The sequence below is a fragment of the Panulirus ornatus genome, chromosome 68 (genome assembly GCF_036320965.1).
Source record: "Panulirus ornatus isolate Po-2019 chromosome 68, ASM3632096v1, whole genome shotgun sequence".
In the NCBI taxonomy this organism is placed as follows: Eukaryota; Metazoa; Arthropoda; class Malacostraca; order Decapoda; family Palinuridae; genus Panulirus; species Panulirus ornatus.
Window position 1 is genome coordinate 25,460,784 of NC_092291.1, and position 25,624 is coordinate 25,486,407.

The window sequence follows — 25,624 nt, forward strand, 5'->3', positions numbered from 1 at the left end:
ACACCACTGATTTCCACCTGAGTTTGGTTCTACTTCTGCACTGAACTATGGCTGACTTGTAGGTAATTTACTTGAGAAGAATACAAGAATACTTAAAAAAGTTGAACAATGCTAAATTAGCAATAATATTAGAAATATAATAAATTACTTATTTAATAGAAACAAGAGAAAAGAACTTGATACAAAAGTAATATTTAGCTTTAACTCACCTGATGACAATATTTTTCCCAGCCAGCCTCAAGAAGCACTGCTGCATCCAGTATAACAATTTTGAATCCTTCATCTGTTAAGTCTTTTTTCTGTTTCTGTATCAAATGTCCAATCTCTGGCCAGACTATGCTATTTAATGTTTCAAGGGCTTTCTCATCACTGAAAACCTTTGCACCCAAGGCCTTACGGTTGATTTCATCATCACTACCAATAATATCTGAGCTAAAGGTTTCAACTAGTTTCTTGTAACACTCTGTGTTCTTCTTATAAGCTTCATGGCCCAATCTATCACAGTTAATTATGCCAGCTCCCAGCTTTGCAAATCGGTTTGCAACACTTGACTTACCACTTGCAGATCCACCTGTCAGTCCAATTACATATGGGTGGAATGCAATGGTAGGGTTAGGGACTACAGGTTTAAGAAAGGTTCCAAGACGTCTCATTCTCTGGGAACTAGCACTTACTTTTACCTCTTCTTCAGTAAATTCTCTACACTGATCCTCCACCAGCCCAATGATATGTACGTCTAAAGGTTTCAGACCACTTTCTTCACGTATCTTATTGATGCTTGTGACACCTTTTCTTGTCTCTTCACTAGCTACAATCATATCCATATCTGGATCCCATCTAGTAGGTCCCATTGGGTCTGTAATTTGTACAATATCATATTCAACAGTGGGATCTATATCAGTGGCAAATTCCTTAACTGCACTAATTCTCTGATCACAAGGCACAACAAATTCAGAAAGGACTTTGTTTTCAAGCAGTGGGCCATCTGCAATACCACAAGTGAGTTTGTTTTTACATCTCAAAAGTGCTTCAGATAAGAGAATTTTGTGTCCAGCATGAATGCAATCAAATGTTCCTCCTATAGCAACACTGGAATGAAGTATGTTTGCAATTTCATGTTTTGTAGAATGTGGAACCTCTATCTCTTCCTCATTCTGTAATTCCTGTTCAAAGAGGAAAACCTTCTTTTCACTGTTACATAAATAGCTTTTATATCTCTCTTCCAAATCAATTAACCTGTCATTTGTGGCTTGATCAAAAAGCAATAAATCAACTTTTGCGTGTGTCTCAAGAGGAACTTCTGAAGGGCCTTTGAATCCTGCCAAGAGGACTCTTACATCTAAATCCTGACATTGAGCCATTGAACTGGAATATATATTTGTGATAATGCGACTGTAGAGGGCAAGATCTTGTTTCATCTCTGGTAACTTTGTCTTAGCCAGAGGATCAAGATGAATGTACAGGGTCTTGCTGACATGCTGCGCTGCAGCTTTCAGAACCTTGGGAGGGAAAAAATTTGTTAGAAATGCAATCAGACATCACAGCACAGTGATAGTGCTCTGCACTCTCAAGCAATGCTCTGCACTCTCAAGCAACAAGATATTGATTCAATCCTAAGAGGCATTATTTGCACTCTGGACATATCAGTGACCTTGCCACATTAAAGACCTTTGAATAAAATCATAATTTCTACCTGACAAACTGATAAAAAGAATAAAGAAAACTATAAATAAAAATCTTTGTATACTGTTATTATGAAATGGATCCGCTCATGCTGTTTGATACTTAAACTGTTCTTTTCATTCAAAAAGATAAGTTGTAACATATCTGTATGTCACTGAATGTATAAGAATCATTTTGTGAAATTGAAAGTAAGGTGATAAAATACTGAGGCTCCAGACCAAGTATTCACGACTGCTATCATTATTTGCCATGGGCCAGACCACCTATTACAAGGTGGGAAGGTGAAGAGGTACATATGCAAGGATCTAAACATGAAAGATAGGCATTAGGAAAGCACATACAAATGCAACTTTGGCTATATAAATTTTAGCTCATCCAAACTGAGATTGTGATACCTTTGTTCAATGAGTATTACCAATAACTGCATTTGACATCCTATGCCTTCTAACATCCATCCTGTATACACTAATTCTTCTGTCCAAGCCAAAGATGCTCGTCAAGGCTTGGACAAAAGAAATGACCCCTTAATGGAACTGAAAGGTTCAAAATCAAACACCCAAGGATATTCTTTCTTTATATTCTCACATAGATTGCCACTTTTCTTTGGAAAAAGCAATCAAGTAAGAGGAATGTAGTATTGAATTCTATCCTCAATCAACATGGACAACCGTGGTGGTGTAGCAGTTAGCGTTCCTGACTATGAGGAATTCACAGGCCACTCAGGTTGAGTGCACAGGTTCAAATCCTGGTCACAGCAGACGGTCCATAGTCAACCCAGCTATTCATCCATTCCTAATGGTTGGTTGATAATATGAGTACCTGGTTCAGGCTACGATATACATACACAAAGATTTTTTGTCTTTTTTATTCATACTATTGGCCATCTCCCGCATTGGCGAGGTAGCTTTAAGAACAGAGGACTGAGCCTTTGAGGGAAATCTTCACTTGGCCCACTTCTCTGTTCCTCCTTTTGGAAAATCAAAAACGAGAGTGGAGGATTTCCAGCTCCTCGCTCCCTCCCCTTTTAGTCGCCTTCTATGACACGCAGGGAATACATGGGAAGTATTCTTTCTCCCTTATCCCCAGGGATAATACACAATGTATTTTAACTTTCTAAAAGGGGAAACAGAAGAAGGAGTCATGCAGGAGTGCTCTTCCTCCTCGAAGGTTCAGATTGGAGTGTCTAAATGTGTGTGGATGTAACCAAGATGAGAAAAAAGGAGAGATAGGTAGAATGTTTGAGGAAAGGAACCTGGATGTTTTGGCTCTTGAGTGAAACGAAGCTCAAGGGTAAATGGGAAGAGAAGTTAAGGAATGTCTTGGGAGTAAAGTTAGGGGTTAGTGAGAGGACATGAGCAAGGGAAGGAGTAGCACTACTCCTGAAACAAGAGTGGTGGGAGTATGTGACAGAGTGTAAGAAAGTAAACTCTAGATTGATATGGGTAAAACTGAAAGTGGATGGAGAGAGATGGGTGGTTATTGGTGCATATACACCTGGGCATGAGAAGAAAGATCATGAGAGGGAAGTCTTTTTGGAGAAGCTGAATGAGCGTGTCAGTAGTTTTGATGCACGAGACCGGGTTATAGTGATGGGTGATTTGAATGCAAAGGTGAGTAATGTGGCAGTTGAGTGAATAATTGGTGTACATGGAGTGCTTAGTGTTGTAAATGGAAATGGTGAAAAGCTTGTAGATTTATGTGCTGAAAAAGGACTGGTGATTGGGAATACCTGGTTTAAAAAGAGAGATATACATAAGTATACATATATAAGTAGGAGAGATGGCCAGAGAGCGTTATTGGATTACGTGTTAATTGATAGGCATGCGAAAGAGAGACTTTTGGATGTTAATTTGCTGAAAGGGGCAACTGGATGGATTTCTGATCATTATTTTGTGAAGGCGAAGGCGAAGATTTGTAGAAGTTTTCAGGAAAGAAGAGGGAATGTTGGGGTGAAAAGAGTGGTGAGAGCAAGTGAGCTTGGGAAGGAGACTTGTGGGAGGAAGTACCAGGAGAGACCGAGTAAAAAATGGAAAAAGATGAGAACAAAGGATGTAAGGGGAGTGGGGGAGGAATGGGATGTATTTAGGGAAGTAGTGAAGGCTTGCGCAAGGGATGCTTGTGGCATGAGAAGCGTGGGAGGCGGGCAGATTAGAAAGGGTAGTGAGTGGCGGGATGAAGAAGTAAGATTATTAGTGAAAGAGAAGAGAGAGGCATTTCGATGATTTTTGATGGGGAAATAATGCAAACGAGTGGGAGATGTATAAAAGAAAGAGGCAGGAAGCCAAGAGAAAGGAGCAAGAGGTGAAAAAGAGGGCAAATGAGAGTTGGGGTAAGAGAGTATCATTAAATTTTAGGGAGAATAAAAGAATATAGTGGTTCCAACAATGTTGTATGGTTGCGAGGCGTGGGCTATAGATAGAGTTGTGCGCAGGAGGATAGATGTGCTGGAAATGAGATGTTTGAGGACAATGTGTGGTGTGAGGTGGTTTGATCGAGTAAGTAACGTAAGGGTAAGAGAGATGTGTGGAAATAAAAAGAGCGTGGTTGAGAGAGCAGAAGAGGGTGTTTTGAAATGGTTCGGGCACATGGAGAGAATGAGTGAGGAAAGATTGACCAAGAGAATATATGTGTCTGAGGTGGAGCAAACGAGAAGAGGGAGACCAAATTGCAGGTGGAAAGATGGAGTGAAAAAGATTTTGTGTGATCGGGGCCTGAACATGCAGGAGGGTGAAAGGAGGGCAAGGAATAGAGTGAATTGGAGCGATGTGGTATACCGGGGTTGACATGCTGTCAGTGGATTGAATCAAGGCATGTGAAGCGTCTGGGGTAAACCATGGAAAGCTGTGTAGGTATGTGTCTTTGCGTGTGTGGACGTGTGTATATACATGTGTATGGGGGTGGGTTGGGCCATTTCTTTCGTCTGTTTCCTTGCGCTACCTCGCAAACACGGGAGACAGCGGCAAAAAAAAAAAAAAAAAAAAAAAAAAAAAAATATTTTGGAAGGAGGAAAATAAAGTGCGTAAGACAAGGGAACAAATGGGAATGTCAGTATAGGGGGCTAATGGGGAGGTGATAACAAGTAGCAGTGATGTAAGAAGGAGATGCAGTGAGTATTTTGAAGGTTTGTTGAATGTGTTTGATGATAGAGTGGCAGATGTAGGGTGTTTTGATTGAGGTGATGTGCAAAGTGAGAGGGTTAGGGAAAATGATTTGGTAAACAGAGAAGACATTGAAGCTTAGACATTGAAGCTTATTGATACAGTGGTTAAATTGATGAGAACTGCTATTGACGTTTGTGTAAATAAATTATACATTTCCTTTTTCCATAGCCAGAGGTTGAACCATTATGTGACATTCATTTTTTTCATTCATTTCAAGCTAGAAGTTTCAGTTTTCTAAATTGTTTCTTACATTTTTCATATGTATATATATGTATGTGTGTGTGTGTGTGTATAAGTGCGTATGTATGTGTATGTGTGTGTATGTGTATATGTATATATATATATATATATATTATCCCTGGGGATAGGGGTGAAAGAATACTTCCCACGTATTCCTCACGTGTCGTAGAAAGCGACTAGAGGGGACGGGAGCGGGGGGCCAGAAATCCTCCCCTCCTTGTATTAACTTTCTAAAATGGGAAACAGAAGAAGGAGTCACGCGGGGATTGCTCATCCTCCTCGAAGGCTCAGAGTGGGGTGCCTAAATGTGTGTGGATGTAACCAAGATGTGAAAAAAAGGAGAGATAGGTAGTATGTTTGAGGAAAGGAACCTGGATGTTTTGGCTCTGAGTGAAATGAAGCTCAAGGGTAAAGGGGAAGAGTGGTTTGGGAATGTCTTGGGAGTAAAGTCAGGGGTTAGTGAGAGGACAAGAGCAAGGGAAGGAGTAGCAATACTCCTGAAACAGGAGTTGTGGGAGTATGTGATAGAATGTAAGAAAGTAAATTCTCGATTAATATGGGTAAAACTGAAAGTTGATGGAGAGAGGTGGGTGATTATTGGTGCATATGCACCTGGGCATAAGAAGAAAGATCATGAGAGGCAAGTGTTTTGGGAGCAGCTGAATGAGTGTGTTAGTGGTTTTGATGCACGAGACCGGGTTATAGTGATGGGTGATTTGAATGCAAAGGTGAGTAATGTGGCAGTTGAGGGAATAATTGGTATACATGGGGTGTTCAGTGTTGTAAATGGAAATGGTGAAGAGCTTGTAGATTTATGTGCTGAAAAAGGACTGATGATTAGGAATACCTGGTTTAAAAAGCGAGATATACATAAGTATACTTATGTAAGTAGGAGAGATGGCCAGAGAGCGTTACTGGATTACGTGTTAATTGACAGGCATGCGAAAGAGAGACTTTTGGATGTTAATGTGCTGAGAGGTGCAACTGGAGGGATGTCTGATCATTATCTTGTGGAGGCTAAGGTGAAGATTTGTATGGGTTTTCAGAAAAGAAGAGTGAATGTTGGGGTGAAGAGGGTGGTGAGAGTAAGTGAGCTTGGGAAGGAGACCTGTGTGAGGAAGTACCAGGAGAGACTGAGTACAGAATGGAAAAAGGTGAGAACAATGGAAGTAAGGGTAGTGGGGGAGGAATGGGATGTATTTAGGGAATCAGTGATGGATTGCGCAAAAGATGCTTGTGGCATGAGAAGAGTGGGAGGTGGGTTGATTAGAAAGGGTAGTGAGTGGTGGGATGAAGAAGTGAGTATTAGTGAAAGAGAAGAGAGAGGCATTTGGACGATTTTTGCAGGGAAAAAATGCAATTGAGTGGGAGATGTATAAAAGAAAGAGACAGGAGGTCAAGAGAAAGGTGCAAGAGGTGAAAAAAAGGGCAAATGAGAGTTGGGGTGAGAGAGTATCATTAAATTTTAGAGAGAATAAAAAGATGTTCTGGAAGGAGGTAAATAAAGTGCGTAAGACAAGGGAGCAAATAGGAACTTCAGTGAAGGGTGCAAATGGGGAGGTGATAACAAGTAGTGGTGATGTGAGAAGGAGATGGAGTGAGTATTTTGAAGGTTTGTTGAATGTGTTTGATGATAGAGTGGCAGATATAGGGTGTTTTGGTCGAGGTGGTGTGCAAAGTGAGAGGGTTAGGGAAAATGATTTGGTAAACAGAGAAGAGTTAGTGAAAGCTTTGCGGAAGATGAAAGCCGGCAAGGCAGCAGGTTTGGATGGTATTGCAGTGGAATTTATTAAAAAAGGGGGTGACTGTATTGTTGACTGGTTGGTAAGGTTATTTAATGTATGTATGACTCATGGTGAGGTGCCTGAGGATTGGCGGAATGCGTGCATAGTGCCACTGTACAAAGGCAAAGGGGATAAGAGTGAGTGCTCAAATTACAGAGGTATAAGTTTGTTGAGTATTCCTGGTACATTATATGGGAGGGTATTGATTGAGAGGGTGAAGGCATGTACAGAGCATCAGATTTGGGAAGAGCAGTGTGGTTTCAGAAGTGGTAGAGGATGTGTGGATCAGGTGTTTGCTTTGAAGAATGTATGTGAGAAATACTTAGAAAAGCAAATGGATTTGTATGTAGCATTTATGGATCTGGAGAAGGCATATGACAGAGTTGATAGAGATACTCTGTGGAAGGTATTAAGAATATATGGTGTGGGAGGAATGTTGTTAGAAGCAGTGAAAAGTTTTTATCGAGGATGTAAGGCATGTGTACGTGTAGGAAGAGAGGAAAGTGATCGGTTCTCAGTGAATGTAGGTTTGCGGCAGGGGTGTGTGATGTCTCCATGGTTGTTTAATTTGTTTATGGATGGGGTTGTTAGGGAGGTAAATGCAAGAGTTTTGGAAAGAGGGGCAAGTATGAAGTCTGTTAGGGATGAGAGAGCTTGGGAAGTGAGTCAGTTGTTGTTCGCTGATGATACAGCGCTGGTGGCTGATTCATGTGAGAAACTGCAGAAGCTGGTGACTGAGTTTGGTAAAGTGTGTGGAAGAAGAAAGTTAAGAGTAAATGTGAATAAGAGCAAGGTTATTAGGTACAGTAGGGTTGAGGGTCAAGTCAATTGGGAGGTGAGTTTGAATGGAGAAAAACTGGAGGAAGTGAAGTGTTTTAGATATCTGGGAGTGGATCTGGCAGCGGATGGAACCATGGAAGCGGAAGTGGATCATAGGGTGGGGGAGGGGGCGAAAATTCTGGGGGCCTTGAAGAATGTGTGGAAGTCGAGAACATTATCTCGGAAAGCAAAAATGGGTATGTTTGAAGGAATAGTGGTTCCAACAATGTTGTATGGCTGCGAGGCGTGGGCTATGGATAGAGTTGTGCATAGGAGGATGGATGTGCTGGAAATGAGATGTTTGAGGACAATGTGTGGTGTGAGGTGGTTTGATCGAGTGAGTAACGTAAGGGTAAGAGAGATGTGTGGAAATAAAAAGAGCGTGGTTGAGAGAGCAGAAGAGGGTGTTTTGAAATGGTTTGGGCACATGGAGAGAATGAGTGAGGAAAGATTGACCAAGAGGATATATGTGTCGGAGGTGGAGGGAATGAGGAGAAGAGGGAGACCAAATTGGAGGTGGAAAGATGGAGTGAAAAAGATTTTGTGTGATCGGGGCCTGAACATGCAGGAGGGTGAAAGGAGGGCAAGGAATAGAGTGAATTGGAGCGATGTGGTATACCGGGGTTGACGTGCTGTCACTGGATTGAATCAAGGCATGTGAAGCGTCTGGGGTAAACCATGGAAAGCTGTGTAGGTATGTATATTTGCGTGTGTGGACGTATTTATATACATGTGTATGGGGGGGGGGTTGGGCCATTTCTTTCGTCTGTTTCCTTGCGCTACCTCGCAAACGCGGGAGACAGCGACAAAGTATAATAAAAAAAATAAAAAAACAGAGAAGAGGTAGTAAAAGCTTTGCGGAAGATGAAAGCGGGCAAGGCAGCGGGTTTATATGGTATTGCAGTGGAAATTATTAAAAAAGGGGGTGACTGTATTGTTGACTGGTTGCTAAGGTTATTTTATTATCTATGATTCATGGTGAGGTGCATGAGGATTGGCAGAATACTTGCATAGTGCCATTGTACAAAGGCAAAGGGGAAAAATGTGAGTGCTCAAATTACAGATATAAGTTTGTTGAGAATTCTTGAGAAATTATATGGGAGGGTATTGATTGAGAGGGTGAAGGCATGTACAGAGCATCAGATTGGGGAACAGCAGTGAGGTTTCAGATGTGGTAGAGGATGTGTAGATCAGGTGTTTGCTTTGAAGAATGTATGTGAGAAATACTTAGAAAAGCAAATGGATTTGTATGTAGCATTTATGGGTCTGGAGAAGGCATATGATAGAATTGACAGAGATGCTCTGTGGAAGGTATTAAAAATATATGGTGACGAAGGCAAGTTGTTAGAAGCAATGAAAAGTTTTTATTGAGGATGTAAGGCATGTGCATGTGTGGGAAAAGACGAAAGTGACTGGTTCTCAGTGAATGTAGGTTTGCAGCAGGGGTGTGTGATGTCTCCATGGTTGTTTAATTTGTTTATGGATGGGGTTGTTAGGGAGGAGAATGCAAGAGTTTTGGAAAGAGGGGCAAGTATGAAATCTGTTGTGGATGAGAGAGCTTGAGAAAAAAGTCAGTTTTTGTTCGCTGATATTACAGTGCTGGTGGCTGATTCGTGTGAGAAACTGCAGAAGCTGGTGACTTAGTTTGGTAAAATATGTGAAAGAAGAAAGCTGAGAGTAAATGTGAATAAGAGCAAGGTTATTAGGTACAGTAGAGTTGAGGGACAAGTCAATTGGGAGGTAAGTTTGAATATATATTTATATATATTTATTTTGCTTTGTCGCTGTCTCCCGCATTAGCCAGGTAGCGCAAGGAAACAGACGAAACAATGGCCCAACCCGCCCACATACACATGTATATACATACATGTCCACACACGCAAATATAAATACCTATACATCTCAATGTACACATATATATATACACACACAGACATATACATATATACACATGTACATAATTCATACGGTCTGCCTTTATTTATTCCCATCGCCACCCCGACACACATGGAATAACAACCCCCTCCCCCCTCATGTGTGCGAGGTTGCGCTAGGAAAAGACAACAAAGGCTCCATTCATTCACACTCAGTCTCTAGATATCATGTAATAATGGACTGAAACCACAGCTCCCTATCCACATCCAAGTCCCACAGAACTTTCCATGGTTTACCCCAGATGCTTCACATGCCATGGTTCAATCTATTGACAGCAGGTCAACCACGGTATACCACATCGTTCCAATTCACTCCATTCCTTGCACGCCTTTCACTCTCCTGCATGTTTAGGCCCCGACCACTCAAAATCTTTTCACTCCATCTTTCCACCTCCAATTTGGTCTCCCACTTCTCCTCGTTCCCTCCACCTCCGACACATATATCTTCTTGGTCAATCTTTCCTCACTCATCCTCTCCATGTGACCAAACCATTTCAAAAAACCCTCTTCTGCTCTCTCAACCACACTCTTTTTATTTCCACACATCTCTCTTACCCCATTGTTACTCGATCAAACCACATATTGTCCTCAAACATCTCATTTCCAGCATATCCACCCTCCTGTGCACAACTCTAACCATAGCCCACGCCTTGCAACCATACAACATTGTTGGAACCACTATTCCTCCAAACATACCCATTTTTGCTTTCTGAGATAATGTTCTCGATTTCCACACATTCTTCAAGGCTCCCAGAATTTTTGCCCGCTCCCCCACCCTATGGTTCACTTCCGCTTCCATGGTTCCATCCGCTGCCAAATCAACTACCAGATATCTAAAACACTTCACTTCCTCCAGTTTTTCTCCATTCAAACTTACCTTCCAACTGACTTGACCATCAACCCTACTGTACCGAATAACCTTACTCTTATTCATATTTACTCTCAACTTTCTTCTTTCACACACTTTACCAAACTCAGTCACCAGCTTCTGCAGTTTCTCACATGAATCAGCCACCAGCACTGTATCATCAGCGAACAACAACTGACTCACATCCCAAGCTCTCTCATCCACAACAGACTTTATACTTGCCCCTTTCCAAAACTTTTGCATTCTCCTCCCTAAGAACCCCATCCACAAACAAATGAAACAACCATGGAGACATCACACACCCCTGCCACTAACCTACATTCACTGAGAACCAATCACTTTCCTCTCTTCCCACACGTACACATGCCTTACATCCTCGATAAAAACTTTTCACTGCTTCTAACAACTTGCCTCCCACACCATATATCCTTAATACCTTCCACAGAGCATCTCTATCAACTCTATCATATGCCTTCTCCAGATCCATAAATGATACATACAAATCCATTTGCTTTTCTAAGTATTTCTCACATACATTCTTCAAAGCAAACACCTGATCCACACATCCTCTACCACTTCTGAAACCACACTGCTCTTCCCCAATCTCATGCTCTGTACATGCCTTCACCCTCTCGATCAATACCCTCCCATATAATTTACCAGGAATACTCAACAAACTTATACCTCTGTAATCTGAGCATTCACTCTTATCCCCTTTGCCTTTATACAATGGCACTATGCAAGCATTCCGCCAATCCTCAGGCACCTCACCATGAATCATACATACATTAAATAACCTTACCAACCAGTTAACAATATACTAACCCCCTTTTTTAATAAACTCCACTGCAATACCATACAAACCCGCTGCCTTGCCGGCTTTCATCTTCCGCAAAGCTTTTACTACTTCTTCTCTGTTCACCAAATCATTTTCCCTAACCATCTCACTTTGCACACCACCTCGACCAAAACACTTTATATCTGCCACTCTATCATCAAACACATTGAACAAACCTTCAAAATATTAACTCCATCTCCTTCTCACATCACCATTACTTGTTATCATTTCCCCATTAGCCCCTGTCACTGAAGTTCCCATTTGTTTCCTTGTATTACGCACTTTATTTACATTCTTCCAAAATATCTTTTTATTCTCAATAAAATTTAATGATACTCTCTCACCCCAACTCTCATTTGCCCTCTTTTTCACCTCTTGAACCTTTCTCTTGACCTCCTGCCTCTTTCTTTTATACATCTCCCACTCATTTGCATTATTTCCCTTCAAAAATCTTCCAAATGCCTCTCTCTTCTCTTTCACTAATAATCTTACTTCTTCATCCCACCACTCACTACCCTTTCTAATCTGCCCACCTCCCACACTTCTCAATCCACAAGCATCTTTTGCGCAAGCCATCACTGCTTCCCTAAATACATCCCATTCCTTCCCCACTCCCCTTATGTCCTTTGTTCTCACCTTTTTCCATTCTGTATTCAGTCTCTCCTGGTATATGTATATATATGTGTGTGTGTGTATATATATATATATATATATATATATATATATATATATATATATATATATATATATATATATATATATATATATATATTTTTTTTTTTTTTTTTTTTTTTTTATACTTTGTCGCTGTCTCCCGCGTTTGCGAGGTAGCGCAAGGAAACAGACAAAAGAAATGGCCCAACCCCCCCCCATACACATGTACATACACACGTCCACACACGCAAATATACATACCTACACAGCTTTCCATGGTTTACCCCAGACGCTTCACATGCCTTGATTCAATCCACTGACAGCACGTCAACCCCTGTATACCACATCGCTCCAATTATTAGGTTATTAGGTACAGTAGGGGTGAGGGTCAAGTCAATTGGGAGGTGAGTTTGAATGGAGAAAAACTGGAGGAAGTGAAGTGTTTTAGATATCTGGGAGTGGATCTGTCAGCGGATGGAACCATGGAAGCGGAAGTGGATCATAGGGTGGGGGAGGGGGCGAAAATTTTGGGAGCCTTGAAAAATGTGTGGAAGTCGAGAACATTATCCCGGAAAGCAAAAATGGGTATGTTTGAAGGAATAGTAGTTCCAACAATGTTGTATGGTTGCGAGGCGTGGGCTATGGATAGAGTTGTGCGCAGGAGGATGGATGTGCTGGAAATGAGATGTTTGAGGACAATGTGTGGTGTGAGGTGGTTTGATCGAGTAAGTAACGTAAGGGTAAGAGAGATGTGTGGAAATAAAAAGAGCGTGGTTGAGAGAGCAGAAGAGGGTGTTTTGAAATGGTTTGGGCACATGGAGAGAATGAGTGAGGAAAGATTGACCAAGAGGATATATGTGTCGGAGGTGGAGGGAACGAGGAGAAGAGGGAGACCAAATTGGAGGTGGAAAGATGGAGTGAAAAGGATTTTGTGTGATCGGGGCCTGAACATGCAGGAGGGTGAAAGGAGGGCAAGGAATAGAGTGAATTGGAGCGATGTGGTATACAGGGGTTGACGTGCTGTCAGTGGATTGAATCAAGGCATGTGAAGCGTCCGGGGTAAACCATGGAAAGCTGTGTAGGTATGTATATTTGCGTGTGTGGACGTGTGTATATACATGTGTATGGGGGTGGGTTGGGCCATTTCTTTCGTCTGTTTCCTTGCGCTACCTCGCAAACGCGGGAGACAGCGACAAAGTATAAAAAAAAAAAAAAAAAAAAAAAAAAAATATATATATATTATCCCTGGGGATAGGGGAGAAAGAATACTTCCCACGTCTTACCTGCGTGTCGTAAAAGGCGACTAAAAGGGGAGGGAGCGGGGGGCTGGAAATCCTCCCCTCATATTTTTTTTAAATTTTCCAAAAAAAGGATCAGAGAATGGGGCCAGGTGGGGATATTCCCTCACAGACCCAGTCCTCTGTTCTCAGCACTACCTTGCTAATGCAGGAACAGAGGGGGCCAGATGAGGATATTCCAAAAAAGGCCCAGTCCTCTGTTCTTAATGTTACCTCGCTAACGCGGGAAACGGTGAATAGTTTAAAAGAAAAAAATATATATATATATATTCATTATTTATTTATTTTGCTTTGTCGCTGTCACCCGTGTTTGCTAGGTAGCACAAGGAAACAGACGAAAGAAATGGCCCAACCCACCCCCATACACATGTATATACATACACATCCACACACGCAAATATACATACCTATACATCAATGTACACATATATATACACACACAGACATATACATATATACACATGTACATAATTCATACTGTTTGCCTTTATCTATTCCCATCGCCACCTCGCCACACCTGGAGTAACATCCCCCTCCCCCCTCAAGTGTGCAAGGTAGTGCTAGGAAAAGACAACAAAGGCCCCATTCGTTCACACTCAGTCTCTAGCTGTCATGTAATAATGCCCGAAACCACAGCTCCCTTTCCACATCCAGGCCCCACACAACTTTCCATGGTTTACCCCAGACGCTTCACATGCCCTGATTCAATCCATTGACAGCCCGTCGACCTCGGTATACCACATCGCTTCCAATTCACTCTATTCCTTGCATGCCTTTCACCCTCCTGCATGTTCAGGCCCCGATCACTCAAATTCTTTTTCACTCCATCTTTCCACCTCCAATTTGGTCTCCCACTTCTCGTTCCCTCCACCTCCGACACATATATCCTCTTGGTCAATCTTTCCTCACTCATTCTCTCCATGTGACCAAACCATTTCAAAACACCCTCTTCTGCTCTCTCAACCACGCTCTTTTTATTTCCACACATCTCTCTTACCCTTACATTACTTACTCGATCAAATCACCTCACACCACATATTGTCCTCAAACATCTCATTTCCAGCACATCCACCCTCCTGCGCACAACTCTATCCATAGCCCAAGCCTCTCAACCATACAACATTGTTGGAACCACTATTCCCTTAAACATACCCATTTTTGCTTTTGGAGATAATGTTCTTGGCTTCCAAACATTCTTCAAGGCTCCCAGGATTTTCACCCCCTCCCCCACCCTATGATTCACTTCCACTTCCATGGTTCCATCCGCTGCCAAATCCACTCCCAGATATCTAAAACACTTCACTTCCTCCAGTTTTTCTCCATTCAAACTTACCTCCCAATTGACTTGACCCTCATCCCTACTGTACCTAATAACCTTGCTCTTATTCACATTTACTCTTAACTTTCTTCTTTCACACACTTTACCAAACTCAGTCACCAGCTTCTGCAGTTTCTCACATGAATCAGCCACCAGCGCTGTATCATCAGCGAACAACAACTGACTCACTTCCCAAGCTCTCTCATCCACAACAGACTGCATACTTGCCCCTCTTTCCAAAACTCTTGCATTCACCTCCCTAACAACCCCATCCACAAGCAAATTAAACAACCATGGAGACATCACACACCCCTGCCACAAACCTACATTCACTGAGAACCAATCACTTTCCTCTCTTCCTACATGTACACATGCCTTACATCCTCGATAAAAACTTTTCACTGCTTCTAACAACTTGCCTCCCACATCATATATTCTTGGTACCTTCCACAGAGCATCTCTATCAACTCTATCATATGCCTTCTCCAGATCTATAAATGCCACATACAAATCCATTTGCTTTTCTAAGTATTTCTCACATACATTCTTCAAAGCAAACACCTGATCTACACATCCTCTACCACTTCTGAAACCACACTTCTCTTCCGTAATCTGATGCTCTGTACATGCCTTCACCCTCTCAATCAATACCCTCCCATATAATTTACCAGGAATACTCAACAAACTCATACCTCTGTAATATGAGCACTCACTCTTATCCCCTTTGCCTTTGTACAATGGCACTATGCAAGCATTCCGCCAGTCCTCAGGCACCTCACCATGAATCATACATACATTAAATAACCTTACCAACCAGTCAACAATATACTAACCCCCTTTTTTAATAAATTCCACTGCAATACCATCCAAACCTGCTGCCTTGCCAGCTTTCTTCTTCCGTAAAGCTTTTACTACCTCTTCTCTGTTTACCAAATCATTTTCCCTAACCCTCTCACTTTGCACACCACCTCGACCAAAATACCCTATATCTGCCACTCTATCATCAAACACATTCAACAAACCTTCAAAATACTCACTCCATCTCCTTCTCACATCACCACTAATTGTTATCACCTCCCCATTAGCGTCCTTCAGTGAAGTTCCTATTTGCTCACTTGTCTTACGCACTTTATTACCTCCTTCCAGAACATCTTTTTATTCTCCCTAAAATTTAATGATACTCTCTCACCCCAACTCTCATTTGCCCTCTTTTTCACCTCTTGCACCTTTCTCTTGACCTCCTGCCTCTTTCTTTTATACATCTCCCACTCATTTGCATTTTTTCCCTGTAAAAATCGTCCAAATGCCTCTCTCTTCTCTTTCACTAATAATCTTACTTCTTCATCCCACCACTCACTACCCTTTCTAATCAACCCACCTCCCACTCTTCTCATGCCACAAGCATCTTTTGTGCAAGCCATCACTGCTTCCCTAAATACATCCCATTCCTCCCCCACTCCCCTTACCTCCTTTGTTCTCACCTTTTTCCATTCTATACTCAGTCTGTCCCATTCTATACTCAGTCTGTCCTGGTACTTCCTCACACAAGTCTCCTTCCCAAGCTCACTTACTCTGACCACTCTCTTCACCCCAACATTCTCTCTTCTTTTCTGAAAACCCCTACAAATCTTCACCTTCGCATCCACAAGATAATGATCAGACGTCCTTCCAGTTGCACCTCTCAGCACATTAACATCCAAAAGTCTCTCTTTCACATGCCTATCAATTAACACGTAATCCAATAACGCTCTCTGGCCATCTCTCCTACTTACATACGTATACTTATGTATATCGCTTTTTAAACCAGGTATTCCCAATCACCAGTCCTTTTTCAGCACATAAATCTACAAGCTCTTCACCATTTCCATTTACAACACTGAACACCCCATGTATACCAATTATTCCCTCAACTGCCACATTACTCATCTTTGCATTCAAATCACCCATCACTATAAGACGGTCTTGTGCATCAAAACCACTAACACACTCATTCAGCTGCTCCCAAAACACTTGCCTCTCATGATCTTTCTTCTCATGCCCAGGTGCATATGCACCAATAATCACCCATCTCTCCCCATCAACCTTCAGTTTTACCCATATTAATCTAGAATTTACTTTCTTACACTCTATCACATACTCCCACAACTCCTGTTTCAGGAGCAGTGCCACTCCTTCCCTTGCTCTTGTCCTCTCACCAACCCCTGACTTTACTCCCAAGACATTCCCAAACCACTCTTCCCCTTTACCCTTGAGCATTACTGGGATGGCCTTGATTAGGACCTCAGCTGCTCACGCTATCTCAGCTTAGAAAAGAAAAAAACCTTTCCATTTCTAGTGTTACTGGATCCCTATTTCTGCTTAACTTCAGAGCAGATAAAGAAGTAACAGTCTTTCCACATTCTTTCATTGTCTCAGTATTTCAAAAAAATTCATCATAGACCCATTCACTTTCTTTAATAACTTAATCACCACTTTACCACTAACAGCATTACAGTGAATGATGCTAACTAGTAAATGAATAAGGGTATCAGAATGAAAAGAACACTACAATAAAGTAAAGCAGCAGAGCATGAAGCAACACACAGTAAGGCCATCCTGTTTTGGTCAAGAGATTTGCACACTTCTGAATGTCTGAAATTATATATTTGTTGACCTTTACATCTTTCTGCATATATGTGTTTACTGTAATACATCTTACAGCATAAAAGAGCATAATCATCTCTACATGTATCACTGAATGTAAATCTTCCAAAGTAGCAATGTCTAACAACTTTTCATTTTCTGGTACATTTTACTTTGTTTCTTCATCTTTGTCAGTGTTGTTCAATTGTCTTCTCCTTTTCATGTATGATATAACTTCCTTTACTGGCTTCCATCATCATCATAACTTTTGCTATCTTAACTGTCCATCAAACCATTCTATTCATCATCTTCATCACTATTTGCTTCTGCTGTTCAGCTCTTATTAGGTTGTCTGTGCCATCTTTGACTAAACATGTCTTATTTACTAAACATGTCATAATCAAAACAACCTTATTCTTCTACCATATATTTCCAATGTGGAACTCATGCATGCCAAGACAACAACTTATGCATCTAATTATGAGGATCATGTTTCTATTTACTTTATATTAACCTTAATACAGAATTTGCATTTCTTTGGTATGCGATTTCATATCCTCTTAATTATAAGATCAACCAATGTCCCTTTGTTTTAATGCATCTTTTAATGGAAATATGTTCTTTGTTGTTCACGTGCAAGATCCCTTTCTTTATGGACATTATATTTTTGTTTATATTCACATTTAGCATGTTACATCTAATATCCTCTGCTGATTCATCCTTTTTAGGTTATAGCTGATTAGTTTGGCTGCATCCTTGTCACCACTAGCTTTGCAAGTAAAAAAAAATATATAACAACCTTGGTTACTTAGCTCAGGTAGCTGTTAGTGACTTTATCCTAACAATATATCAAACTATATCATTCACACTTACAGTCATCATCATTGGTACATTGTGCATGATTTCTTCCACTGCTGAATTTGGCTAAACAGATTCAATCAAGTGGATGCTATGTTTGATTACAAATGTAAAAACCATTATTTTTCCCTCTGAATAACCTTATAGACTGAAACATGATGTTTTCTAAATTTTTAAAATCCTTAAAGCATTTTCACAATATATATTAGTATGGCAAGTATTCAAATTACAGAGGCATACGTTTGCTGAGTACTCCTGAGAAATTATATGAAAGGGTATTGATTAAGAGGGTAAAGGCATGCACAGAGCATCAGATTGTAGAAGAGCAGCATGGTTTCTGAAGTGGTAGAGGAGTTTGCTTTGAAGAATTTTTGTGAGAAATACTTGGAAAACAGATGGATTTGTATGTAACATTTATGGATATGGAGAGGGCATAGGGTTGATGGAGATGCTTTGTGGAAGGTTTTAAGAGTATGTGGTTTCGGAGGTAAGTTGCTAGAAGCAGTGAAAAGGTTTTACCAAGGATGTAAGGCATGTGTATGAGTAGGAAGAGAGGAAAGTGATTGGTTCCCAGTGAATGTCGGTTCATGGCAGGGGTGCATGATGTCTCCATGGCTGTTTAATTTGTTTATGGATAGGGGTGGTTAGGGAGGCGAATGCAAGAGTTTTAGGAGAGAGGGGCAAGTATGCAGTCTGTTCTGGATAAGAGGGCTTAGGAAGTGAGTAAGTTGTTGTCCGCTGATGATACAGTGCTGGTGGCTGATTTGGGTGAGAAACTGCAGAAGTTGGTGACTGAGTTTGGTAAAGTGTGTGAAGGAGGAAAGTTGAGAGTAAATGTAAATAAGGGTTGAGGGACAAGTTAATTGGGAGGTAAGTTTGAATGGAGAAAAACTGGAGGAAGTGAAGTGTTTTAGATATCTGGGAGTGGACTTATCAGCAGATGGAACCATGGAAGCAGAAGTGAGTCACAGGGTTGGGGGAAGGCTTGAAGGTTCTGGGAGCATTGAAGAATGTTTGGAAGGCAAGAGCATTATCTCAGAGAGCAAAAATGGGTATGTTTGAAGGAATAGTGGTTCCAACAATGTTATATGGTTGTGAGGCGTGGGCTACAGATAGGGTTGTGCAGAGGAGGTTAGATGAGCTGGAAATGAATGTTTGAGGATATTATGTGGTGTGAGGAGGTTTGATCGAGTAAGTAATGAAAGGGTAAGAGAGATGTGTGGTATAAAAAGTGTGGCCGAGAGAGCTGAAGAGGGTGTATTGAAATGGTTTGGACACATGAAGAGAGTGAGTGAGGATAGGTTGACAAAAGGGATATTGTGTGTTAGAAGTGGAAGAAACATGTAGAATGGGGAGGCAAAATTGGAGATGGAAGGATGGAGTAAAAAGACTTTGAATGATGTGAACAGGCAGGAGGGTGAAAGGCATGCATGGGATGGAAAGAACTGGAATGATGGGGTAAACATGGGTCACACGTTCTCAATGTAAAGCATCGGGGGTAAACCATGGAAAGGTCTGTGGGGCCTGGTTGTTGATAGGGAGCTGTGGTTTAGGTGCATTACACATGACAGCTAAAGAATGGATGTGGTCTTCTTTCTTCCATTCCTGGTGCTACCTTGCTACTGCAGGAAATGGCAATCAAGTGTGGAAAATAAAAAGAATGTGTAGTAATTCTGTTCTTGTGCATATAACATAAACCACTGTTATGATTCTGCCCCCTCATTTTCAATCCTTTCTTTCATTTAATTCTATCACTACTTCATTTTACATTTTTGCTATTCTCTGTGACTGATATGCTTTGGCTTATCATCAACTTGATTTTGGCATGCTACTGCTGCCTGATTCCCATTATTTTCTTTTTTCTATCAGTGCTCCCACTGCATTTCCAAGCTCTTTTATAAGTAAAAATGTACCTTCCTGTGAGTACCTACAATGAATTTCACCTCAAGACAGGGTTCTTGTGTAGGACTCATTGAACTATACAGCTGATTTGACAATGCTGTCATTCTCTAATGCTATGTGCAATGTACCTAGAATTGTTTTTAGCCATTTATTTCAAACAGCCTCTGAAGGATTTGGTAATCACTCCCTGTGGAATTTTAATTCTACTAGGCAAAATACAGATATGGCCCACTATCTTTTAGCTAGGTACTTGCATATTCTTATTTGGAATCTTTTTGGTATCTTACAGACATTTTGAGGATTTAATTGATACATTCTTCCTCGTCATATTTTCAGGTTTGCATCGAGGAGGAGGATCCTTTGCCTATCATCAGTGAGCAATACTTTACATCAAGGGTAATGATTTCTATGATGGTCTGAGCATGGTCAGAAATGAACACATTACACATAACTTCTGCAATCTAGAGATACAAGTCTCTATACATCCTGGCACACCATAACAATGTAATATAATTTTCAACTATGATAACATCTTCATTACATATTATGTAAAAATACTTAATAAACTAATGCTTGACGATATTTCACTTCAAATTTCAAACTTATTCATACAAAATCTTTTGATATATCATAATTTATCAGAAATCTAATCTCAACCAAATACACAGAGTAGATGCATTTAAAGGGATGATCTAATACATCTCTGCATAAAAATACAAATCACTAACCTTGGGCAGGCTTGGGATAATCTTTCGGACTGGCTGAGTTAAAACAAGCAAGCCTGTCATGTAAGCCATCTGAATCACCAAGAGAAGAATTAGAAATTAAAACTATATTTGTTACCAGTCTGGTACATGTATTGCAATGTTAAGTATTCTTATGTTTATAAATAAAAATTCCTAATATAAAAATGAATATAACAATCAGAGATGAATAGTAGTTCATGTGATAAGCATAATTTTCTTTTCATTCAAGGCACAGGCAATAAAGAATTCATTTAATGGTAGGAAATCTTATTCATGTTCTAAATCAGTTCAATGGAAAAAAATTCTGACAGTAAGTGTGTGTCATGCAAGGTTCATTACATTTGTTTGGAAAAAAGTACACAATACATATGTGTGTGGATGTATCTAAAATCAATCTATCAATTCTAAAATCTCTGAGGTCTTAAAACTTTGACAGTTCTGAAAATAGTTCATACCAAAATAATGGAACCCACTTAAATACTTTGCAAAACTGACTGACACTGATAAAATGAAACTGCATTCACACAATAATAAATGAATTGCTCAATCATTGTACTATTCATATATTCTTGTGACTAACTTGCTATGTTCATGGAGACCCATTCCTTTATTCAAATAGAATGTTTCCTTCAGAAAGTGCATGTGTATACTGGACTTAAATTTTACCAAAGACTGAAAAATGTAACTACTTAACTATTGCACATCTGAATGTGACACTCAAATGCACTCCATCATCTGACTGTCCTCCCAACCAACCATACATATGAACTAAGCCTTGGGTTTTCTTTTATTTACACCAAAACGAAAAACAGTCTTGGTGATGCAAAAATTTTCATAGCCTAAATGTGGAGAGCTGAGAATATAACAGCTTCTCTTGTCTTGGTATCTCTTTGTATTCTATATGAATTCAAGTTTTCCTTCCTACTTAAATCTACTGGTAAATGGAATCTCAAATCCAGGTCATATTTCAAGTTGGAGTCTGGACATACTTGTCCAGAACAATGTAAGAATGGATAAGAAATGAGTACCTTCACTCATCATGTTCATTTTAGAGAAGTCTATCTGAGTCTAATAAGTTGGTGATGGTATGGCAGCTGCAATGAATGTCTACAGGATGAAAAAGTCACTCATTTCCTGCCCTTAGTCAAAAGACTGGATTCTGCATGACCTTACACCACAGGTAAAGTTCTTCCTTGATGTTGAGGAACTTTTCACTCTAAAGGAGTCCATCGTTTCCCTGCTAAAGATTGCTGAGCTGCAAGAGCCCCACAATAAGGGTCCTAGGGCTATATAATTAAAGGGAAAATTCAAAAGACCTTCAATAATGAAAGAGATTTCTTAGTGAATTTTTCATTCAAACTTTAAACATAATTTTTGGGCAAAAATTACAAGTTTTCATGCCAAAAATTTTCTTAAACAGCTAAAGTTTGTCCCAAAATCACAGGTAACGATAGAGCTAGTTTGGAAAACAGGTACACAGACACTACGATAAGTAGACTCTGAGAGATTGGGGGTACACATGGTGCAAAGCACTAGGGTTCATCCTTTGATGGAGCCTGGGCTCAATAAAATATTTGAAATATACTGAGGCAATGATTATGCACGTTTGATGTAATTTAAAGAAAACTGATTAGTGAATCTTGTGAAGGAGAAAAAATAACATACAAGATTGTGGGGGGAGCATTTTGTTAATTAGGGGGATAAGGGGTAAGGCAACAGAAGTGCCAGGTCCGCTGTCTTTCTCCCAGGCCCTGATAACAAGTATCAGGTATAAGAGATAATTGTATGCTGCATATCCCCTACCCAGTGCATGGTCACAGGCTCATGTAACAAATGTCAATGAAATCTAAATATTGGGACATCAAAAAACCCACTTGTTTCATTAGTGGTCATTACTGGCTTTATTCAGGACAAAGCCATAACACTGGTTATCTAAAGCACAAGCAATTACTCTTGATATTTTCCTAGGTCATTACTCATATCTGGATGTTGGGACATCATTTAATAACTCAACTGTAACAACAAGTCAATATTGTCTTTAGACAATATTAGGAACATCGGTGAAGGGGGCAAGTGGGGAGGTAATAACAGGTAGTGATGAAGTGAGAGGGAGATGGAGTGAGTATTTTGAAGGTTTGTTGAATGTGTTGGACGACAGAGTGGTAGATGTAGGGTGTTTTGGTCAGGTTTGGTAAAGAGAGAGGAGGCAGAGAAAGCTTTGCAGAAAATGAAATCCGGCAAGGCAGTGGGTTTGGATGGTATTGCAGTGGAATTTATTAAAAAAAAAAGGGGGGGTGACTGTATTGTTGATTGGCTGGTAATGTATGCATGGATCATGGTGAAGTGCCTGAGGAATGGCAGAATGCATGCATAGTGCCATTGTACAAACGCAGTTATTTTTTTTCGAAATACCTATTAGTATCACACTAACCAAGGAAGAAGAGTCAAATCAATTTCAGCCTGTCTTGTTTTAAGGAAAAACTATCAATGAAAGTGTGACATTAGCTAAATGTTGATAATATGATCTGCACACACTTGTAATGCTTATTTTCTTCACAACATTCAAAAGACTATGTTATGCTGATTTATGATCAAAACTTGTGGTGATGCCTCGTTTCATAACTGCTTCCACCACATCTTGGTTTACTGGTGCTTGGGCTTTGAAATTATTGTTTACTTTTATAAGGTCCACAGCACTGTGCAGCTCTCAATGAGGATCAGAGTATTATGGGATACATTTTCTATTTGTCATGAGATGCAACTGGACAGACTTACATCTGATGGATCTAAGCAAACTCTTCGATGTCATTTTAATGTTCTCACTTGAAGTGAGAGATGCGGAAGTCCAGATGTTTACATGATTTTGTTGAGGCAAAGAGAATGTAATTATGAATGACTGGTTTATCCGATATGATAATTTCAGCACTTTTTGAAATAGTTACAGGTAAAGAATAGCATCTCATATCAGACAGCTACAAGAACGAGTTCTTATCTTGCTTCATTCCAATAATATTAATCATTTCATGTTTGACAGGTTAAGATTAAATACACTTGATTTTACTGTGATACGTTGGGATTGATTAGGTTAGGTATCCTGGAATGGGACTGCCTTTCTTTTCATTAATGTCTATCGTAATCCAGAAAAATATCAACCTAAGAAATCTTACCCTTAACACTCAGGTGATTCTACTAGTATAACACAGTTCTACTATCTACAATAAATCCATCGATTTTCGTTGATAATGGTACTAGAATCACAACGAAATCTAACGTTAAGTAAGATGCAGTCTCCCGAAACTAGGCATAATTAACTAAAAGATCTTGTATTACATAATCAAAGGAGATCTTACAGTACATGTCGGCACTTTCCTGACAGTTTTCTAAAGAACTTACGATGATGAACTGAGACGACAGCTCCAACTATTATATTTCCTGAACGACTGGTCACTAAAGCCTCTTATTTCGCTGTGTGGTAAGCTTTAAGTCTGTTCACTTCCTAGTACTGCACACAATGCTTTGTTTGTTGATTTATAAGCAGTAGCCGACCATGATGATAACGATGTTTACATCCGTTGTCTGTAAGGGTGAGGAGTCTTCGTAGAAAACCATGAAACTTATGGCCTAACTTAGCTATTATGGTAAATTATGGCCTAACTTAGCTATTATGGTAACTTACGGCCTAACTTAGCTATTATGATAACTTATGGCCTAATTTAGCTATTGTGGTAACTTATGGCCTAATTTAGCTATTGTGGTAACCTATGGCCTAACTTAGCTATTATGATAACTTATGGCCTAATTTAGCTATTGTGGTAACTTATGGCCTAACTTAGCTATTGTGGTAACTTATGGCCTAACTTAGCTATTATGGTAACTTATGGCCTAACTTAGCTATTATGGTAACTTATGGCCTAACTTAGCTATTATGGTAACTTATGGCCTAACTTAGCTAGTATGGTAACTTACACGTACGAACTTCAGTATACGTCGTGTATGTGTTGAAAATATTGATCTTCTTGTCTTTTCTTAGTTATAAATTGATTCAAAAGGTAAGTACTTACTTAAGTTGCACCATCATTAATCGATGTCTTTTCTTTTTGTAGGAATCACAGAAATAAATGCTAGAAATGAGACATCATTGGCAAAGACTGAATCACTAGAAACTCTTTGTATTACCTTGTAATGGACAGATCATTGGCAGAGACTGAATCACTTGAAACGCTCTTTATTATCCTGTAATGGACAGATCACAGGCTGAGAATGAATCCTAATTCGACATAACAAACAAATCCCTTCTCCAATCTGTCTCAGCTCGTAACTCATACTTCGCTAAATTCTTACAACATAAACGATCATTCACAACGACAATTCGCTATAACGCTCAACGACAAAACTCGCTGATCCAGAATTTCTAGATGAGTTAAAACAAGCTAAACACTTAATGGAAAGTAAACAAGTTTCTGGTGTTAAGATTACCACTAAAGTGTTGTGGAACCGTCAACTTTCCTAACACAATACAAGGATACATTCCCGGGGACTTGTACAGACTGTACTAGCCAATGTACCTGCCACTTATGACATATATTTTTTTGTCATTGAAACAGGTTAAGAATTGCCTAATAAACTATTTGTGTGGTGATAATCAGTCTGCTGTTTCAGTGATTAGGATCCATCTACGAAAGGCAAAAAACGGATCAAAGTGGATAACCTTGTCAACTTCTTTACCGACAAACACAAGAGGATGGTTTAGCATTTTCGAATGTGTGCATTCATATCAGTTAATATGGCGTGTTGTAATCTTTAGCTATATTTGATTTGTTTGATCTACACGGAAGCTGGAAGCTACTGGTGCAAATATATCTAAACAGAGATTCTCTGTTCATATATCAGCACTTGATG

At 40.0% G+C, this 25,624-nt stretch overlaps 1 protein-coding gene across 1 annotated transcript in view; it reads right to left on the minus strand.

Annotated features, from left to right (window-relative positions):
• Ppat-Dpck (Bifunctional Phosphopantetheine adenylyltransferase - Dephospho-CoA kinase) overlaps positions 1-24,298 on the minus strand; it is a 47,044-nt gene extending 22,746 nt beyond the window's left edge. Inside the window, exons 1-3 of the mRNA XM_071659789.1 lie at positions 24,119-24,298; positions 20,708-20,776; positions 210-1,499 (exon numbers count right to left, since the gene is read on the minus strand). Of these exons, the coding sequence (XP_071515890.1) occupies positions 210-1,499; positions 20,708-20,776 (1,359 nt within the window). The 5' untranslated portion in view covers positions 24,119-24,298. The remainder of the gene's footprint in view (positions 1-209; positions 1,500-20,707; positions 20,777-24,118) is intronic.
• Positions 24,299-25,624: the final 1,326 nt, after the last annotated feature.